We start from the raw sequence: 21,804 nt of genomic DNA, 5'->3' as shown, positions 1-21,804 counted from the left end.
AGCCTTGCTCACCTTACTGCATGGAAAATCTCTCTTAAAAGCAGACCTGGCTTCAGGCTTTATTTTTCCAGTATGCAAGTGGTTGTGTCATATTTATGTTAATGCATGGCAAAGTTTGATGTAAAACAAATACATTTGGGCAGTTGCAGAATTCAGATAATTTAGACAAATCTTGTTTCTCTTAGAATTAACGAGTTCTGGAAAGAAGTAGGTTTTTTGCTGTAGTTACCTGGAAAGTAGTAGTATTTCTCAATATTTTTCTTTTTTCTAGGATTGCAGGATAGTTCACTAGAAAATACAGGGTCATGTAGGATCCCTTATTTCACTTTATAATATTGTGAATTTTGGACTAGACGCTTAGTTCCCTGAACCTGAGAATTGGCAACTGTACCTGGAAGAGTTGTCCTGAGGATCAAAATGCAGTAGTAGGCATAATGTATCTGAGTTTCAAATTATTTACCACTCAATTTTTTATCTATTCTTGGAAAATTAAATCTGCAAGATGATGTACTCTACGCTGTGGCTTTGGAACCCTTTGGCACAGCACCTCCAACCTCACTGAGAAACAAAAAGTAGAGGGTTTTTAAGAGAAGGCATCTAGTTTCAAGTTTCACTTCTTGTTATTTTGTATTTCTTAACAAAAGTATATTGACATTAGTTATAAATGTGTTTCAGAATTCAAGAACTTCAGCAAGAAGTCTACCAGTTACAAGAAAAGTCAGCAGTGATGGAAAGTGGACTGAAAGATTATAACAAGCAGGTAGGATTTTTATTTATTTGCATAGTAGGTGTGATTGTAAGTGAAATTAAGTTATATTTGATATTACCAATACTGAGTTTTTAATACAGTTCTTCTTTTTCATAAATTTGTTAATATTTAGAATTAATAGATGGAATGGCTTAGATGGCTTCAGGGCATTCAGTCCATTCCCTTCATTATGCATGGAGGTGAATAGTAGTTTTTTGCTTTGTTTTGATTTTTTAAGGTGAGTCATCTGTCTCCCCAAATATAACGATATTAACTGTTTGCATCTCAGGAGGTATTTTATTAAAGTGTGTTATGCTTTGTAATGGTATTTTAAATAATTTTTAAATCTTACTATAGATTTTGTCATTTTGAATATAAGGCTCTTTTGAAAGTTACTTTTCTGTGTTGCCGTATTTGTTGCATGTTTTTGCTACAAGCACTAGTACCCCATAACACAGTTTTCTGAAGAAGCAGGGGAATTAATAGATGCAGAGTTAGATTATAACTTTAACAAACTTTGTTCTTTCGTACTTTCTGTTGATGTCTTGGCTAAATTCTGACTTGGATAATTATAGGCTTTCTTTCTTAACATGCTTACTGAAGTTTAAATTGGGTAACATGTTTTTCATTTTCTGCACATGACTACGTTTTTTTGGAGTGAAGAAATCTGCACATACAAATATAGATGTGACTTATGTGTTGGTGTAACTGTTAAGTTTATAAAGTACTTTGAAGATTACTTGGATAAAATGGAGTTAAAAGGAATTGTTATAATGTCAACCAAAAAACTTACTTCATGGAGAGATGTTGAAGATATCAAATATGCACATGAGATGAATTGTATCGATATTTTTCAGTTTATATTCAGTCATTCTTTCATCATATTTTTTTCCAAGTACTTTATGAACATAAACTGACCAATCTTTACTATCTCTGCATGAGGTGGCTGGGGTGTTTGGAGAAAATAACCTGACCATTCTGATTGAAACCACCAATTTATTGTGGTTATCAATCTTGATTGAGTCCACTCTGTTCCCTATCAGTTTTTTTTTTTTTTTTTTTGCTTGGACTTGTTCTGTTTTTCTCAGCATATATTCCAGATTTTACTGTTCTCTTCAAGCTCTTTCCCTGGCCTATAAGACCCTCCTTCTCAGGATATCAACTTTTTTTCAATTTCCTATCTCTACCCCTTTAAAATGAGCAATATTCACACTCAGGCTCTCCTTAAGACTTAGTGGGTAGGGTGGTGCTTCTTCCTGTTTAAGGTTTAGTCTTTCTGCCTGTGCACTTGGCCCCATTTCCTCTCTTCTCCTTAGGATATTGCTTTAATCAATTATTCTTCAACAAGCTTACATGGCCGCTTTACAATTATAAATTTTTTAGTCTTCTTAACAGTCCGGTGAGGAGGCACTAGTGTCATCACTAATATCCCTTTAAAAATCTCTTTTAACTACTTTTCCCTCTTGCTAATTAATGTCTTCTCCCTCATAAGTACTTCTCTAAAGAGTATCTTATTCTTCTTTCTCTGCTTCTTCACCTCCTGTTCACTCCGTAACCTTTTGCAGTCTGGCTTCTGTCCCACACTTTATAAGTTGATCTACTAATTGATACCACTGACATTAATTGCTACCTCCAGAAGGATACTTTAAGTCTTCATTTTTGTGACCCACTCTGTAGTATTTGACATCATTCATAATTTTTCTTTGAAACTCATCCATGGCTTCATTTTCTTTTTGTTTTCCTTTTCTTGCTTTTTTTTTTTAACCTCTTACAATATCTTCTTTGCTTTTTTCCTTTGCCTGCTCCCTAAAATATCACTGTTTCTCAAGATTCTGTCTTTGACTCCTTCTCCTCTCCCTCTGTGTTTTCTCAAATAGTCTCATCCATTCTCTTAGTTTATTACCTGAATACTGATGACTCCCCAGTGTCTCAGGCTCAAACCTCTCTGCTGAGGTCCAGACCCATATACCCAACTTGACATGGGGCAATTCCACTTGGATGAATGCTCTCTGTACACATATGCCTAGTACTGAACTTGCCAACGTCTGTCTCAAATCTCTTTTTCCTCCTATATTCTCTGCTTTGGTTGGAAGCATCAGCATTTGCCCAAGCCAACATTCTGTAGTCTTTCTAGATCTCATTCTCCTCCTGTCACACACCACTCACCATGCTCTGTCAGTTCTGAGTGCTTCTTAAACTCACTACTTCTGCTCTGCCCTATCCCACTGGCCCTAGTCATCTCTCATATATTCCTACAAGAAAGAGGTCTTCCTGCCTCTGGTCTTATTCTTATCAAATTCATCCTTTAGTCCAGAGTAATATTTCTCCCACTGGAGTATTCAGTGCTTATCATAATTAGTTCCTGCCTAATTTTTCAGACTCATCTCCAACTATTAGTTTCCTCGCACATTACAGTCCAGTCATACTGAGTCATTTCTGCTCCCTCAAACATATCGTGTTGCTTTATGCTTCTCTGTCACTGCCTGGAACATCCCTCCTTTCTTCTCTACCTAGCATCATTAATAAGTTTTTTAGACTTGTTTATTTGATAAGCCCCTCATTAATTTTGATAGACATGACTATATTATGGAGTCTAAATCACTTTATTCCCTTGACTACTTTGGTACCATATACCTATTTCTATTTTTCTACCATTGAATAACATATTAAAGCAATTATTGGTTAGCTTGCTTGCTTTTCCTGTAAAGCTGTGTGTTCCTGAAAGTAAGGGACTGTGTTTTATTCATCTTTGTATACTTAGAACAAAGCTCAATAATTGTTTGTTAAATTGAATACTTGGTTTTTGTTTTCAAATTTTTTGGGAAAGAAAACCAAAGATCGAAAGTGTGTGGGTTTTTCTAGGTACTTTTTTTTTAATATTTGAATTTTATTTTATTTATTTTTCTATACAGCAGGTTATTATTAGTCATCAGTTTTATACACATCAGTGTATACATGTCAACTCCAATCGCCCAATTCATCACACCACAATCCCCACCCCCCCGCGGCTTTCCCCCCTTGGTGTCCATACGTTTTCTCTCTACATCTGTCTCAACTTCTGCCCTGAAAAATGGTACAGATGAACCGGTTTTCTAGGTTCCACATACTTGCGTTAATATACGATATTTGTTTTTCTCTTTCTGGATTACTTCACTCTGTATGACAGTCTTTAGATCCATCCGCATCTCAACAAATGACCCAATTTCATTCCTTTTTATGGCTGAGTAATATTCCATTGTATATATATTCCACAACTTCTTTTTTTTTTTTTTAAATTTATTTATTTATTTTTGGCTGTGTTGGGTCTTCGTCTCTGTGCGAGGGCTTTCTCCAGTTGCAGCGAGCGGGGGCCACTCTTCATCGCGGTGCGCGGGCCTCTCATTGTCGCGGCCTCTCTTGTTGCGGAGCACAGGCTCCAGATGCGCAGGCTCAGTAGTTGTGGCTCACGGGCTTAGTTGCTCCGCGGCATGTGGGATCTTCCCAGACCAGGGCTCAAACCCGTGTCCCCTGCATTGGCAGGTAGATTCTCAACCACTGCGCCACCAGGGAAGCCCCTCACAACTTCTTTATCCATTCATTGTCGATGGGCATTTAGGTTGCTTCCATGACCTGGCTATTGTAAATAGTGCTGCAATGAACATTGGGGTGTCTTTTTGAATTATGGTTTCCTCGGTATATGCCCAGTAGTGGGATTGCTGGGTCATATGGTAGTTCTATTTTTAGTTTTTTAAGGAACCTCCATACTGTTCTCCATAGTGGCTGTATCAGTTTACATTCCCACCAGCAGTGCAAGAGGGTTCCCTTTTCTCCACACCCTCTCCAGCATTTGTTGTTTGTAGATTTTCTGATGATGCCCATTCTAACTGGTGTGAGGTGATACCTCATTGTAGTTTTGATTTGCATTTCTCTAATAATCAGTGATGTTGAACAGCTTTTCATGTGCTTCTTGGCCATCTGTATGTCTTCTTTGGAGAACTGTCTATTTAGGTCTTCTGCCCATTTTTGGATTGGGTTGTTTGTTTATTTAATATTGAGCTGCATGAGCTGTTTATATATTTTGGAGATTAATCCTTTGTCTGTTGATTCGTTTGCAAATATTTTCTCCCATTCTGAGGGTTGTCTTTTCTTGTTTATGGGTTCCTTTGCTGTGCAAAAGCTTTGAAGTTTCATTAGGTCCCATTTGTTTATTTTTGTTTTTATTTCCATTACTCTAGGAGGTGGATCAAAAAAGATCTTGCTGTGATTTATGTCAGAGTGTTCTTCCTATGTTTTCCTCTAAGACTTTTATAGTGTCTGCTCTTACATTTACGTTTAATTTACATTAAACATTTGGAGTTTATTTTTGTGTATGGTGTTAAGGAATGTTCTAATTTCATTATTTTACATGTAGCTGTCCAGTTTTCCCAGCACCACTTATTGCAGAGACTGTCTTTTCTCCATTGTATATCCTTGCCTCCTTTGTCATAGATTAGTTGACCATAGGTGCATGAGTTTACCTCTGGGCTTTCTATCTTGTTCCATTGATCTATGCTTCTGTTTTTGTGTCAGGAACATATTGTCTTGATTACTGTAGCTTTGTAGTATAGTCTGAAGTCAGGGACTCTGATTCCTGCAGCTCCGTTTTTTTCCCTCAATACTGCATTGGCTATTCGGGGTCTTTTGCGTCTCAATACAAATTTTAAGATTGTTCGTTCTAGTTCTGTAAAAAATGCCATTGGTAATTTGATAGGGATTGCATTGAGTCTGTAGATTGCTTTCAGTAGTATAGTCATTTTCACAATATTGATTCTTCCAATCCAAGAACATGGTATATCTCTCCATCTGTTGGTATCATCTTTAATTTCTTTCATCAGTGTCTTATACTTTTCTGCATACAGGTCTTTTGTCTCCCTAGGTAGGTTTATTCCTAGGTATTTTATTCTTTTCGTTGCAGTGGTAAATGGAGTGTTTCCTTAATTTCTCTTTCAGATTTTTCATCATTAGTGTATAGGAATGCAAGAGATTTCTGTGCATTAATTTTGTATCCTGCAACTTCACCAAATTCATTGATTAGCTCTAGTAGTTTTCTGGTGACATTTTTAGGATTCTCTGTGTATAGTATCATGTCATCTGCAAACAGTGACAGTTTTACTTCTTCTTTTCCAATATGTATTCCTTTTATTTCTTTTTCTTCTCTGATTGCCGTGGCTAGGACTTCCAAAACTATGTTGAATAATAGTGGTGAGAGTGGACATCCTTGTCTTGTACCTGATATTAGAGGAAATGCTCTCAGTTTTTCACCATTGAGAATGATGTTTGCTGTGGGTTTGTCATGTATGGCCTTTATTATCTTGAGGTAGGTTCCCTCTGTGCCCACTTTCTGGGGAGTTTTTATCATAAATGGGTGTTCTATTTTTTCAAAAGCTTTTTCTGCATCTATTGAGATGATCATATGGATTTTATTCTTCAATTTGTTAATATGGTGTATCACATTGATTGATTTGCGTATAGTGAAGAATCCTTGCATCCCTGGGATAAATCCCACTTGATCATGGTGTATGATCCTTTCAATGTGTTGTTGGATTCGGTTTGCTAGTATTTTGATGGGGATTTTTGCATCTATGTTCATCAGTGATATTGGTCTGTAATTTTCTTTTCTTTTTTTTTTTTTTTGTATCTTTGTCTGGTTTTGGTATCAGGGTGATGGTGGCCTCATAGAATGAGTTTGGGAGTGTTCCTTCCTCTGCAACTTTTTGGAAGAGTTTGAGAAGGATGGGTGTTAGCTCTTCTCTAAATGTTTTATAGAATTCACCTGTGAAGCCATCTGGTCCTGGACTTTTGTTTGTTGGAAGATTTTAAATCACAGTTTCCATTTCATTACTTGTGATTGGTCTGTTCATGTTTTCTATTTCTTCCTGGTTCAGTCTTGGAAGGTTATACCTTTCTAAGAATTTGTCCATTTCTTCCAGGTTGTCCCTTTTATTGGCACAGTGTTGCTTGCAGTAGTCTCTTAGGATTCTTTGTATTTCTGAAGTATCTATTGTAACTTCTCCTTTTTCATTTCTAACTTTATTGATTTGAGTCCGCTGCCTCTTTTTCTTGATGAGTCTGGCTAATGGTTTATCAATTTTGTTTATCTTCTCAAAGAACCAGCTTTTAGCTTTATTGATCTTTGCTATTGTTTTCTTTGTTTCTGTTTCATTTATTTCTGCTCTGATCTTTACGATTTCTTTCCTTCTGCTAACTTAGGGTTTTGTGTGTTCTTCTTTCTCTAGTTCCTTTAGGTGTAAGGTTAGATTGTTTATTTGAGATTTTTCTTGTTTCTTGAGGTCGGCTCGTATAGCTATAAACTTCACTCTTAGAACTGCTTTTGCTGCATCCCATAGGTTTTGGATCATCGTGTTTTCATTGTCATTTGTCTCTAGGTATTTTTTGATTTCCTCTTTGATTTCTTCAGTGATCTCTTGGTTATTTAGTAATGTATTGTTTAACCTCCATGTGTTTGTGTTTTTTACGTTTTTTCCTCTGTAATTCATTTCTAATCTCATAGCGCTGTGGTCAGAAAAGATGCTTGCTATGATTTCAATATTCTTAAATTTACTGAGGCTTGATTTGTGACCCACGATGTGATCTATCCTGGAGAATGTTCCATACGCACTTGAGAAGAAAGTGTAATCTGCTGTTTTCAGATGGAATGTCCTATAAATATCAATTAAATCTATCTGATCTATTGTGTCATTTAAAACTTCTGTTTCCTTATCTATTTTCATTTTGGATGATCTGTCCATTGGTGTAAGTGAGGTGTTAGAGTCCCCCACTATTATTGTGTTACTGTCGATTTCCTCTTTTATAGCTGTTAGTAGTTGCCTTATGTATCGAGGTGCTCCTATGTTGGGTGCATATATATTTATAATTGTTATATCTTCTTCTTGGATTCATCCCTTGATCATTGTGTAGTGTCCTTCCTTGTCTCTTGTAACATTCTTTATTTTAAAGTCTGTTTTATCAGATATGAATATTGCTACTCCAACTTTCTTTTGATTTCCATTTGCATGGAGTATCTTTTTCCATCCTCTCACTTTCAGTCTGTATGTGTCCCTAGGTCTGAAGTGGATCTCTTGTAGACAGCATATATATGGGTCTTGTTTTTGTATCCATTCAGCAAGCCTGTGTCTTTTGGTTGGAGCATTTAATCCATTCACGTTTAAGGTAATTATCGATATGTATGTTCCTATGACCATTTTCTTAATTGTTTTGGGTTTGTTTTTGTAGGTCCTTTTCTTCTCTTGTGTTTCCCACTTAGAGAAGTTCCTTTAGCTTTTGTTGTAGAGCTGGTTTGGTGGTGCTGAATTCTCTTAGCTTTTGTGTGTCTGTAAAGCTTTTGATTTCTCCATCGAATCTGAATGAGATCCTTGCTGGGTAGAGTAATCTTGGTTGTAGTTTCTTCCCTTTCGTCATTTTAAGTATATCATGCCACTACCTTCTTGCTTGTAGAGTTTCTGCGGAGAAATCAGCTGTTAACTTTATGGGATTTCCCTTGTATGTTATTTGTCATTTTTCCCTTGCTGCTTTCAATAATTTTTCTTTGTCTTTAATTTTTGCCAGTTTGAGTACTATGTGTCTTGGTGTGTTTCTCCTTGGGTTTATTCTATGTGGCACTCGCTGTAGTTCCTGGACTTGGGTGGCTATTTCCTTTCCCATGTTAGGGAAGTTTTTGACTATAATCTCTTCATATATTTTCTCGGGTCCTTTCTCTCTCTCTTCTCCTTCTGAGACCCCTATAATGCAAATGTTGTTGCGTTTATTGTTGTCCCAGAGGTCTCTTAGGCTGTCTCCATTTCTTTTCATTCTCTTTTCTTTATTCTGTTCCACAACAGTGAATTCCACCATTCTGTGTTCCAGATCACTTATCTGTTCTTCTGCCTCAGTTATTCCGCTATTGATTTCTTCTAGTGTAGTTTTCATTTCAGTTATTGTATTGTTCATCTCTGTTCGTTTCTTCTTTAATTCTTCTAGGTCTTTGTTAAACACTTCTTGTATCTTCTCAATCTTTGCCTCCATTCTTTTTCCAAGGTCCTGGATCATCTTCACTATCATTATTCTGAATTGTTTTTCTGGAAGGTTGCCTATCTCCACTTCATCTAGTTGTTTTTCTGGGGTTTTATCTTGTTCCTTCATCTGGTACATAGCCCTCTGCCTTTTCATCTTGTCTATCTTTATGTGAATGTGATTTTTGATCCACAGGCTGCAGGACTGTAGTTCTTCTTGCTTCTGCTGTCTGCCCTGTGGTGGATGAGGCTATATAAGAGGCTTGTGTAGGTTTCCTGATGGGAGGGACTTGTGGTGGGTAGAGCTGACTGTTGCTCTGGTGGGCAGAGCTCAGTAAAACTTTAATCTGCTTGAATGTTGTTGGGTGGGGCTGGGTTCCCTCCCTGTTGGTTGTTTGGCCTGAGGCAACCCAACACTGGAGCCTATGGTGGGCTCTTTGGTGGGGCTAATGACAGACTCTGGGAGGGCTCATGCCAAGGAGTACTTCCCAGAACTTCTGCTGCCAGTGTCCTTGTCCCCTCGGTGAGCCACAGCCACCCCCCCCGCCTCTGCAGGGGACCCTCCAACACTAGCAGGTAGGTCTGGTTCAGTCTTCCCTGGGGTCACTGCTCCTTCCCCTGGGTCTCAGTGCACTCACCACTTTGTGTGTGCCCTCCTAGAGTGGAGTCTCTGTTTCCCCCAGTCCTTTCGAAGTCCTGTAGTCAAATCCCACTAGCTTTCAAAGTCTGTAAGTCTAGGAATTCCTCCTCCCATTGCCAGACCCCCAGGTTGGGAAGCCTGACGTGGGGCTCAGAACCTTCACTCTCCTGGGTGGACTTCTGTGGTATGTGTTCTCCAGTCTGTGAGTCACCCACCCAGCAGTTAGGGGATTTGATTTTACTGTGATTGCGCCCCTCTTGCCATCTCACGTGGCTTCTCCTTTGTCTTTGGATGTGGGGTATCTTTTTTGGTGAGTTCCAGTGTCTTCCTGTCTGATTGTCCAGCAGCTAGTAGTGATTCTTGTGTTCTCACAAGAGGGAGTGAGAGCACGTCATTCTACTCCACCATCTTGGTTCAGGTTCCGGTTTTTCCAGATTCTTGTATGTGAATTTGTGGTTGGTAGTGATGTTTTTAATCATAGTCTGTTGTTTCCTAAATAATAGATAATTAATTAAATTCACTCCAGCCTCATATCCTTTTTAATATTGAGTTTCAGTAGCAAATCACTTTCCTTTGTGTTTTACATTCATTTGTTTATCCCACGTTTATTCCACCAGGCAGTGAAGTAGTTCAGACTCAGTTCCAGTAGTTAGTAGTTTCTTTTTATATAAACATTGCCTACTCTTAGAGGAGGAAAAAACAAAGCAAAAAAATTAAATTAGGAAGAATCTCTTCAATAAAAATACTTATAAAACCTATGTTGACAATTCTTAGGTTGATATTTTCTGTGTATATTTTTGCTCTGCATAAATGCATTTCATAATCCCATTTATGTGTGGGTATATATATGAATGTTAATCTTTTGTATATATTGTGGGACCTAAGAAAAATGGAAGTATATCCAAATAAATGTTTGTCAGGTGTTAATCATTTCAGTTCAGAACTCAAGTTTTTAAAATAATAGCATGACTTTATGTCTTCAGATTGAACTAAGAGAACGAGAGATAGAACGACTATCGGTTGCATTGGATGAGGGTCGTTCCCCTGATATCCTTTCTCTGGAGACTAGAAATAAAGCCAACGAAAAGCTTATTGCTCATTTAAATATTCAGGTAATGACTTTTATTACAATTATTTCACTGAGCATATAAAATCATAAGTGTTTTTAATGGTCTATGGGTTTGTGAAGGTGACAGGGTTGTTTGCTTGGCTATTATTTATGGTGGAAAAAATTTGATAGAGTCAAAGTATCCAAAATTGGGTGCAGCTATTGAAAAATCATGTTTTTAAAGAACATTTAATGAGGTAGGAATATATACACCATAATGACAAATATTTAAAAGAAGAGAATAAACCATAGGTAAAATGTAACCTTCAATTTGCTTAAAAAAAATGTGTGTGTGTATAGAATTGATGACTAATAAGAACCTGCTGTATAAAAAAATAGAAAAACACTAGGTGAACACACACACACAAAAAAAATGTGTGTATGCATTCAGAGAGAGAAAACACTAGAAGAGAATACTCCAAAATACACTAACAAAGTTTATTTTTGTGTGATGGGATAGTCTTCTTTATGATTTTCTCCATTTTCAAAAATTTTATGACAGTATTTCTTTTATAATATAAAAAAGATGATTTTTAAAAATAAATATAAAAATTAAACATATAGTTTTCACTTACCTATATAGTGGTTTCCCTTGTAATGCATTTGACCTAAGAGTGAAAGAACAAGAGACTTCTATGAAGCATGACAAATGACCTTTAGGAATTTATTTATTTGTTTTTTAATTGAAGTATAGTTGAGTTATAATGTGTGTGTTTCTGGTATACAGCAAAGTGATTCAATTATACATATTATATGTTATTCTTTTTCATATTCTTTTCCATTATGTTTTATTACATGATATTGAATATAGTTCCCTGTGCTATACAGCAGGACCTTGTTCTTTATTTTATATATGGTAGTTTGTATCTGCTAATTCCAAACTCCTGATTTATCTGTCCTCCGTCCCCTTACCCCTTTGGTAACCATAAGTTTGTTTTCTGTGTCTGTGAGTCTGTTTCTGTTTAGTAGATAAGTTCATTTGTATTATTTTTTTTATTCCACATATAAGTGGTATCCTATGGTATTTGTCTTTCTCTTTCTGACTTACTTCATTTAGTATGATAATCTCTAGGCCCATCCATGTGTCTGTAAATGGCATTATTTCATTCTTTTTTATGGCTAGGTAATATTCCATTGTGTGTGTATATATATTTACACACCACAACTTCTTTATCCATTCATCTGATGGACATTTAGGTTGTTTCCATGACCTTCAGAAATTTAGATGTCACTGCTGCCTAGACTGCAACCAGAATAGAGTAAGCCCCAAATATCAGTAGTAACTCTCGAGCAGTGCTGTTCAGTAGAAATAGGATATGAGCCACATATGTTATTTAAAACTTCCTAGTAGCCTGATTTAAAAAGTAAAAAGAAAACATGAGATTAATTTTAATAACGTATCTACCTAAATATATCCAAAATATTACCATTTCAACATGTAATCAATGTTATCAAATATCATTGCAACACTTGACTTTTTTTTGTACTAAGTCTTTGGGATCCTGTTTCTATTTTACATTTATAGCACATCTCTGTTTGGACTAGCCACATTTTAAGTGCTCAGTAGCCATGTGTGGATGCTAGTGGCTACTATATTGGACAGCACTCTAGACTAATATTATCATTGTAGTGATAATCTTGTCATATTTTTAAAACTCTGTATTGGGAAAAAGTTCCCACAAATTTCTTACTTATCCTTTCCTTCCATGCTCGAAAATTGAAGACAGTGGATATATATTTTTACTAAACCACACATTGTCAGTTTTGCAAATCGAAACAGTATAAGTTTGCAAATGTAAAATAGCTGGGGTTTTAACTTTTGGTTTTTTAAAAAATATAGTATTTTAAAATATTTTGGAAGTTCAGTATTTTAATAATTTTCCAATTTATATACCTTATGAATTACAAATTCAATTTAGGTTGACTTTCTTCAGCAAGCTAATAAAGACCTGGAAAAGCATATACAAGAGCTTATGGAAACCAAGGAAACAGTAACTACTGAAGTTGTTAATTTAAGTAACAAAAATGAAAAACTCTGCCAGGAATTAACTGAAATAGACCAGTTAGCACAGCAGTTGGAAAGACATAAAGAAGAAGTGCTCGAGACTGCCGACAAAGAACTTGAGGAAGCAAAGGTGTGTCTAGGTTGTGGAGGTGCTCATTAATTCTCCTAGAGTATGGTGAGCTTGAGACCTTTTGATGTCCTATTTGGGCCTTTTGGTTTGTTTTGTAATTCACGTTTTTCTAAGGTGTTGTTTACATCCCCTAAATTCTTGCCCTTTTTCTAGTTGTTTGTCTTTCTGAAGCACATCTCTTCCTAAGACAGCCCTCCAGACTCTATCCTCTTTTCCTACAAGATTTTCATCTCTGTTCTTTTATCTCTGCATTGTGAGCAGGCTTCTGAAGTTTGTCCTCTAGGTCATTTTGTGCCCATGAACCTTTAAAGGTATTTTTTGAAGCTGTGTATGTCCTTGCACATTTTTAAGTTGATAGCTAACATTTTTCATCTTCAAGTTTAAATAGATGCAAAGGATGTAATTTCTAATCAGTTGTAAGTATTGATCTCTTAAAACTGTCATATCATTCTTTTAAATATAGCCAGTATAATCCAAATGACCCTTCTTGAAATCCTCACAAAATTTTATCCTATTTTAACATATTTTACGCTTGAATATCTTTTTATAATAACTCATATCAAATGTCTCTGCAGTTAAAAAAATACATGAATTGAAATTTTTTATTTTAAAAAATGTCCTGCGACTGTAAGGTTCAGAGTGTTAGTATTTAGTATTTTCCTCTAAATAGTGTTATCATTATAATTATTAGTAATCAGTGGATCAAAGTGACAACTGTAGTACAAATGTTGATAAATACTTATTAAATTAAAAAGTAAAATTTTATTGGAAATACATCTCTTAGTAAGATATAATGGGAGAAAATAGTGTCTTAATCAAAGGCTTTGGCCAGCTCCAACATTTCAGCTTATCTTTTTGTCTGGTGCTTCGGAAGTTTTTTATAAGTAGAGATAGAATTACATTAGATGCATGCCCTTCTTTTGAAAAGCGGGGAAAAGGCAGTTGTGGAAGGGGAGGTGGGAAAGAAGAACTCACATGATACCTAGAGCACAAGCAAGTTCTCAGGTAGATAATTTTTAAGAAGGACTGTATGTGCACATTAAGAATCCAGATATTAATTCCTTAAAACTATATATACATATATATATAATATATATTGTAAATAATATATTATTTATATATATATATATATATATATATATATATATATGATAGTTTTACATAATACTTGGATAGTCTTTATGTTATCCCAGGAATGAGTATAACCTAGTTTGAAGATCACTACTTTACATCAGTTGAATAATATGAGTTAATTTTATAGTATCACCTCCACTAATTAGGGGAATAGAAGGAAACTACCTCAACATAATAAAGGCCATATTATGAAAAGCCCACAGCTAACATCATACCCAGTGACAAAAGACTGAAAACTTTTCCTCTAAGGTTAGGAGCAAGGGAAGGATGCCCATTCTCACTACTTCTATTCAACATAGTACTGGCAGTCCTAACCAGAGGAATTAGGCAAGAAAAAGAAATAAAAGGCATCGAAAGTAAAAGAAAGAAGTAAAATTATGTTTCCAGATGAGATGATCTTATGTGTAGAAAACCCTAAAGATTCCATTAAAAAGAAAAAAAAAAACAACAACTAATAAATTCAGCAAACTTGCAGGATACAAAATCATTGCACAAAAACCTGGTGCATTTCTATATGCTAATAATTAAAATACAAAAAGGAAATTAAGAAAATAATCCCATTTACAATAGCATCAAAAAAGAAAGTACTTAGGGATAAACTTAATCAAGGAGGCAAAAGACTTGTACCCTGACAGCTATAAAACACTGTTGAAAGAAATTAAGACAGAAATAAATGGAAAGATACCCTGTGTTCACGGATTGGAAGACTGTATACTGCTTGAATGTCCATACTACGCAAAACAATGTGCAGATTCAGTGTAATACCTCTCCAAATCCCAATGGTATTTTTTACAGAAATAGGAAAAAAAATCCTAAAATTCATGTGGAATCTTAAGGGACCCAGAATAGTCAAGACAGCCTTGAAAATGAAGAACATAATTATTGCGGTTTTAATTTTACTTTCGCGGCTTTAGTTTCATTGCAGCACTCCTATATCTCATTCCTCTCCTTTTCCACTTCCTTTTGCATATTCTGTGCTGTGCATACAACATATTGAACACAGCTTCACGTGTCCCATTGGCAGTAATCAAGAATGACAACTTGGCTCAGTAAAAGATTCCTATTAGGTTATAATATTTTAATCTTGGCATTCAGCACTCTCAGTTGCAGTATAGAGGATCCAGGTTGGTAGTAGCAGGTGGTGAGAAAGCAAATAAGATAGGAAAGTCCGGAAATGACAGGGCCACAAGATGAATCCTAAAAATCAAGGGTCAAGAAAAGTCCTACAAGTATACAGATAGAAAAAGATTTTCAAGTAGCCCTCTCGTTTCTCATGTTACAGATAGGTCCCTGTAAGCATTCAAGATACCAAGAAATTAAAGAGAAACCTAAACTTTGCCTCCTCCTCATTGAAACTGAGGCCTAGGGCTGGCTAATGCCTCAGATCTCACTGGTGAGAGGGAACATGAACTGCTCGAAAAATGGCTTGGTCTCATTTGTACTGTGACTTAGTGATAAGTATTCTTGACTTTTAGGTATTTACCTAATAGGCTTTTTATTCCTAGAAAGAGATTAAAAAAAAGCTATCTGAAATGCGGAATCTTGAAGAAACAATGGGAAAACTTCAACTGGTAAGTAGGTGTTATATTGCAGGGGTCCCCAACCCTCGGGCCGTGGACTGGTACCCGTCCGTGGCCTGTTAGGAACCGGGCCGCACAGCAGGAGGTGAGTGGTGGGCGAGCAGAGCTTCATCTGCAGCTCCCCATCACGCGCATTACCGCCTGAGCCATCCCCACCCCCATCCGTGGAAAAATGGTCTTCCATGAAACTGGTCCCTGGTGCCAAAAAGGTTGGGGACTGCTATTATATTGAATTGCCAGCATTTTCATCAAGAAAATTTTTATGTTTTTTTTAACTAAGATATAATTAACCTATCATGCTATTCACTCTTTTAAGTGAACAATTCAGCGGTTTTGGTATAGGCACAAAGTAGCACAACCATAGTTTGTCCAAATTATGGAAGACATTCTAAACCATGGCAGGATGTTTGGATTTTATTCTAGTGGACAATAGAAAGCCATCTGAAGTGTAAGCAGAGTAAGATAAAGGCATCAGAGATTCAAATGAATGAACTGGTTTCTTGGAAAATGTGGGAAAGTAATTTAAGGTATTAAAATGATCTTCATCTCTCAGGGGTTTCATTGCTACTCTGCTTCCACAGTTTTGTATCCACTCCCTGAGGGGCTGTCTGGTCAGTCTTTAACTTGCCATTGGGAAGGCTGGCATGGGCAAAAGAGTGAGGAGGAAGATAGGAGGTGCAGTGTTTTTTTTCATTACTATCTAATTCCAGAACATTTTATCACTCCAGGAAAAAACTTCATATCCATTAGCAGTCACCCCTCATTTTCCTCTGCTCAGCCTCTGACGACCACTGGTCTGCTTTCTGTTTCTATAGATTTGCCTATTCTGGATATTTTGTATAAATGGAATTATATAATATGTGACCTTTTGTGTTTGGCTTTCACTTAGCACAATGTTTTCAAGGTTCAAGCATGTCATAGCATGTATCATCACTTCTTTTTATGGCTAAGTAATATTCTATTGTATATATATATTTAGTTTCATTTATATTTTTAGAATTCTTTAATATCATATATAATAGGTAGCAAGTTACACTTAAATTTGGAAAACCTGTTAGGAATTTTATATTCTTTAAATGACTTCATGACTTGTCAGTTTACTAATATTTAAACTAAAAATTGATAGTTACTTCGTAAAATTTTGTTGACTTTTATTAAAAGCACTCAGTTGTCTTTTAATAATTTTGTTTGGCATTACAAACCATTTTACTAGTCATATTGTTTGTTCTGGTGGTCTTCAAATGAGAAAACTAGTAATCATCCCAGCATAAACCTAGATACAGCATATAGTCTTAGAGTCTAGAACTGGCAGAAAGAATGTCTTGCTTACAGGTAGAAACTTCTAGGTGGTCATCCAAAAGATTGTTAAGAACTTTTTTTAATAGCCTGTTAAATTGGATGAGTTTCCACTAATATTGAAAAGACTAATACTAATTTCCAAGTTTTCTCATTACTTATACTCTTTTTACAGTCAAGCTGTAATGTTCTGGTGGCAGTCATAAGGTAAATTAAAAAAACAAAGACATTTGTGATATGCTGGCACATAGTAGGTGTTCAAATACTTGTTGATTTTTATATGCTCACTATGAACAGTGTATTGCAATTGCTTCCTGTTTTATTCAACTGCAGGTATTCAGTTCAGCTCAATATTGAATAATTGAATTAGCTAAACCTGTTAAATGTTGTCTACTCTTGAGTTTCATAGATATTTTTAAATTCTCCAGTGAGGTCAATAAATGTAAAGTAGATGTTTTGATGTTTTCACTACAGTGTAAGCTCCGTGAGGACAGGGATTTTTGCTGTTTGTTCACTGCTGTTTGTATGCACACTGTATACAGTTATATGTGATTCATAATGCTTGTCTCAGAACTCTGACCAAGTTTCAGTATTGTTGCCTGACAGCAAGATGTTGCTGTACTTTCTGACCTTCTTATTTTTTCCATTAGTACTACATTTTACATATTTTTAAGGTAAATACTAATGATATTATTTGCTAACACTTATTAAGTACTTGCCATGTGCTGGACACTGTACAGAGTGCTTCACATTCATAGAGTCATCCATTCATAGATGAATCCTCAGTGTCCAGGTACTGGTCTTATCCTCATTGTGCAGATGAGGCTGAGAGAGAAACCTTTGTACTTATGTATACCTATGGTAGTCTTAGAGCACTGTCTTAACTTCTGCTTTCCTTTAAACATAAAAAAAACTTAAAAATTTTTTATTGCACAAGTACATATTCATTTTTTAAAAACACAGTATGCTAAGCAAATTAAAAGAAAATAAAATCCAATAGTTCTACTACTTTAGAAAGGAGCACTGTTGAATTTGGGTTTTATTGTTGCTTTTAGCCACAATTGATAATTAACTTTCATTGAAACCATATATATTTGACTGACTAAAAGTGGATATGTGAATTACTCTTAAATAAATGTGCTTACAAATATCTATTTTAAGTGCTATATTTATAAAGTTGCTAGAAATCTTAATTATAGTGTTAAAATTTTCAGGAATTAAACGTATGTCATAAAGAAAAGGAGAGGCTGAGTGATGAACTCCTTATAAAATCAGACCTGGAAACTGTTGTTCATCAGCTTGAACAAGAAAAGCAAAGACTTAACAAAAAAATTGAAAGTTTCGCAGTTACAGGTAAAATATAAAATGTTGATAACTTAAAAAGTGATTTTGATGTCTTCTTAATGTATTATTTTTAGTAGTAGATGATCTTTCATTCATTCATTCAATAAATATTTGTTGAGTGCTTGCTGTGTATCAGAAACCACAGTAGGCACTGAGATACAGTAGAAAACCTCTCTGCCTCAAGGACCTTACAGGGGGCCTTTTACATTCTGACTAATTGGTACAGGGAACCCCATTTGAATATTTTTCAATGTACATATATCCTTCTTTGAGGCATGCAGTAAGAGAATTAATTAAGACTACGTGGAAGACCATTCTGAAATAGTGGAAAATTGAAGTATAGAATCTTTTTAAGTAAATGCAGTTTTATCACCTTAAAGTACACACACACACACTTGAAATAGGCTTTCTGCCAGGTACCCCATCCTAAATGAGTTGGTTTAAGGAACTTGTAAGAATTCATTCATTTGTTCATTCATTCATTTGACAAGTGTTTATGAACCGGTTTTGGTGCCAGGGTACATAATGGTAAACGAGATACACAAAGGCCCCTGCTCTTGTGGCGGCTTTAATCTAGTTAGGGAGACAAACTAGTAGCACATAAGTGAAGAAGTTAGTTTTAGGTGATAAGGGTTTTCAAGTACAATGGGAGGGTATGCTAGAGATCGACTGATCCAAGGGCTTAGTGACAGGACACCAGCCATATGAAGATCTGGGGCAATTTTCCAGGCAGAGGGGATGGCACGTGTGGAAGCCTGGTGCCATCAAACTCCATGTAGTGAAAGAAAGCCAGTGTGCTATTTTAAGAAGCAGCAATATCCTAGGCTCTTCAGCATTCATGTGGATAATCTGTCTGACCTTCTCTACTTACCAGCTGTATGACTTGAGCATGTTACTTAGCAGTGCTTCAGTTTCCATATCTATGTGGTTAATGATGGCACCTAACCCAAAAGGTTGTTGTGAGGATTAAATGGGTTAATATATTATTAAAGTGCTTAGACCTACATATAAAAGTTTGCAATTTACTTCCTTTCATGCTAGCTCTATCCTGCCATTTCAGTGTAATTTTTCAAATACCTGAAACTCCCTCATTCCTTTGTGTTTTGAATACATCCCCCTGCCCAAAACCTAGCCATGGATCAACCAAAGCACTCACACACTAGCAGCCAAGCAGTCCTTGCGTGTGCACCCGACAGTATCGACGGCACCGTAACTTGTATGGTCCCAAACCACAGCACCCACCCCTCAGTGATGTATGGAAATCTTACTCTATACTTCTTTTTTTTTTTTTAACAGATTTATTTGTGTAATTCTTTTTTTTTAAAATTAGTTTCTGCTTTATAACAAAGTGAATCAGTCATACATATACATCTGTTGCCCCATCCCTTCCCTCTTGCGTCTCCCTCCCTCCCACCCTCCCTATCCCACCCCTCCAGGCGGTCACAAAGCACCGAGCTGATCTCCCTGTGCTCTGCGGCTGCTTCCCACTATCTATCTACCTTACGTTTGGTAGTGTATATATGTCCATGCCTCTCTTTCGCTTTGTCACAGCTTACCCTTCCCCCTCCCCATATCCTCAAGTCCATTCTCAAGTAGGTCTGTGTCTTTATTCCTGTTTTACCCCTTGGTTCTTCATGACATTTTTTTTCTTAAATTCCATATATATGTGTTAGCATACGGTATTTGTCTTTCTCTTTCTGACTTACTTCACTTTGTATGACAGACTCTAGGTCTATCCACCTCATTACAAATAGCTCAGTTTCGTTTCTTTTTATGGCTGTTACTCTATACTTCTTACTGCTTAGTTGCCCAGTCTCTACAGGGAACATTTTCAAGTGTTTTTCATTCTCAGTAAACCCATTCTAAGAGGATGATCTTAACCTTTGGCTTCCCCTAAGAAAATGGAAGCCGTCAGGGAGGCATTCCGTTGGTTTCCTGTCCACAGATCTTGAATCTGTCCATCTTTATCTTCCCTCCTGTTACTTGTACCTCTTATGAAAGGCCACTGCCTCCATCTGTTCTCTAGATCCCATTCTCTCTAATTTTAAAACACTTTCATATTAATTATCTCCTTTCCTAACCTTAGCCTTTGTACTGTTTTTTCCCATTGGTATTCAAACATGCTTACCCTTCTCCCATTCTAAAAGCAAAAATTGTACCCATTCCTATCCAGCCACTCTTTCCTTCTCATCATAGCCTTAATGTCTTAAAAAGTCATCTATACTTTTCTGCTTGATCACCAACTACCCTTTAGCACCTCAGTCCACTCCAGTTGGCTCTGTCCTCACGTCACCAATAAAACAGCTTGTTAAGGTCACCACTCACCTCCATTATGCTAAATGCAGTGGACACTTTTCCATTCATCAATTTATTTGACTTAGCATTTAACACATTTGCCTGTTCCTTCCACTCTCATACTTTCTTACCTCTCTGGTCACTCTTCAGAATGAATTCCCCTATTCATCCTCCAGATTGCATTGCATGCTGTTCTTTTGTAGCTCTTGTCCTACTACAACTAGAATAATTATTTGACCTTGGCTATGTTTTTCATACTTGTATCCTTAGCTCATGCTGGGCATATAGTAAATACTCAATAATTATCTGTGGAGTGAATGAAAGAAAGTGAAGTGCAAAGTGAATCAGAATATGTCTTGAAAATCATTTCATGCTTTAGAGTTGTAAAGAATATCAGTTAAATTGAACTGTATGAAATTGCCAGTATTAGGCTACTTTTGACTCCTGAAAAGGTGATTTCTATGGTAAAAGTTAATAATTGTGTTTATTTGAAGAAAGACTAGTTGTTTTGACCTCTTTGTGTATATACTATATTAAATTCAAGCTTAATGGTAAAATTGCCCACATTATGATCAATTGTTTACAGGTAAATTTTCTTTTAGTGCATTTTCAGGTCATCAGAATGTACCATGTGGTGATTTACTGCTTCACTGTGTAGTACTAAATAGTACCTATCCTTGTATATGACAAAAGCAGAGGACTTCGACTTACTGGATTTTATTTAAACTTTTAATTTTTGCTTTTGTTTTTTTCCTCTTCTCCTTTCAGCATTTACCTCTTTGATATCTGGCAGTTATAGGTGATATACGAAATAGCTAATGATTTTTAGTAACTTACATTGTAAAAGTTATTGATATAATTTATTTGGCTGATTATACATTTTATATACAACATTGTTTTAATATGTTATACTTTAATTTGCAGAAAGAGAACTTACTTTGGAAGTTGAGAGGATGAGGCTAGAACATGGAATAAAACGACAAGACAAGTCACCTTCTCGTTTAGATACGTTTCTGAAAGGTATAGAAGATGAACGAGATTTTTATAAGAAAGAGCTAGAAAGACTCCAGCATTTAATACAGCGAAGATCTTGCTCTCGAAGTCATTCTACATGTGTAAAAATTCCAGTATTTAAGACACTAGAAAAGGTAATATCTCTTTATGAGAGTAATTGATAAGGCAAGAAAGTATGAGCAAACTTTTATGGTTTATTATTGTATTAAATGTAACGTTATTCTACTTGCTTTTAAGAAGTCTTTCTTGATTTTGATTTTTGTTTTCTTCCATGACCTGTACTTTAGGAACACTGCATTAATTAGGAAAACTACTGAAGAACAAAGCAAAGCATACTGACTCCTGGAAATTAAGGAAAGATTGAATAGCTCATTATATATATGGGAGGAGTGCAGGGGCACCTGAGCTTCCAGAAACTGGAACCAGGAACTCATGCTATTGGACATTTCCTCTCTTTCTATCCTTTACTTTCTGTATCAGATG

General features: G+C 36.0%; 1 protein-coding gene across 8 annotated transcripts in view; it reads left to right on the top strand.

The window, feature by feature from the left end:
• Positions 1-21,804, top strand: part of CEP135 (centrosomal protein 135) — an 86,940-nt gene that overhangs the window by 10,733 nt on the left and 54,403 nt on the right. For all 8 annotated transcript variants that reach the window (XM_081224035.1, XM_081224033.1, XM_081224037.1 and 5 more), the window contains exons 6-11: positions 676-760; positions 10,399-10,527; positions 12,443-12,658; positions 15,298-15,363; positions 17,883-18,021; positions 21,232-21,455. In XM_081224035.1, coding sequence (XP_081080161.1) covers positions 676-760; positions 10,399-10,527; positions 12,443-12,658; positions 15,298-15,363; positions 17,883-18,021; positions 21,232-21,455 — 859 coding nt within the window. The remainder of the gene's footprint in view (positions 1-675; positions 761-10,398; positions 10,528-12,442; positions 12,659-15,297; positions 15,364-17,882; positions 18,022-21,231; positions 21,456-21,804) is intronic.

This window comes from Mesoplodon bidens (assembly GCF_964165515.1).
Source record: "Mesoplodon bidens genome assembly, chromosome: 1".
NCBI lineage: Eukaryota > Metazoa > Chordata > Mammalia > Artiodactyla > Ziphiidae > Mesoplodon > Mesoplodon bidens.
The sequence above is the reverse complement of the archived record's forward strand: the minus strand, read 5'-3'. Positions and strand labels throughout refer to the sequence as shown.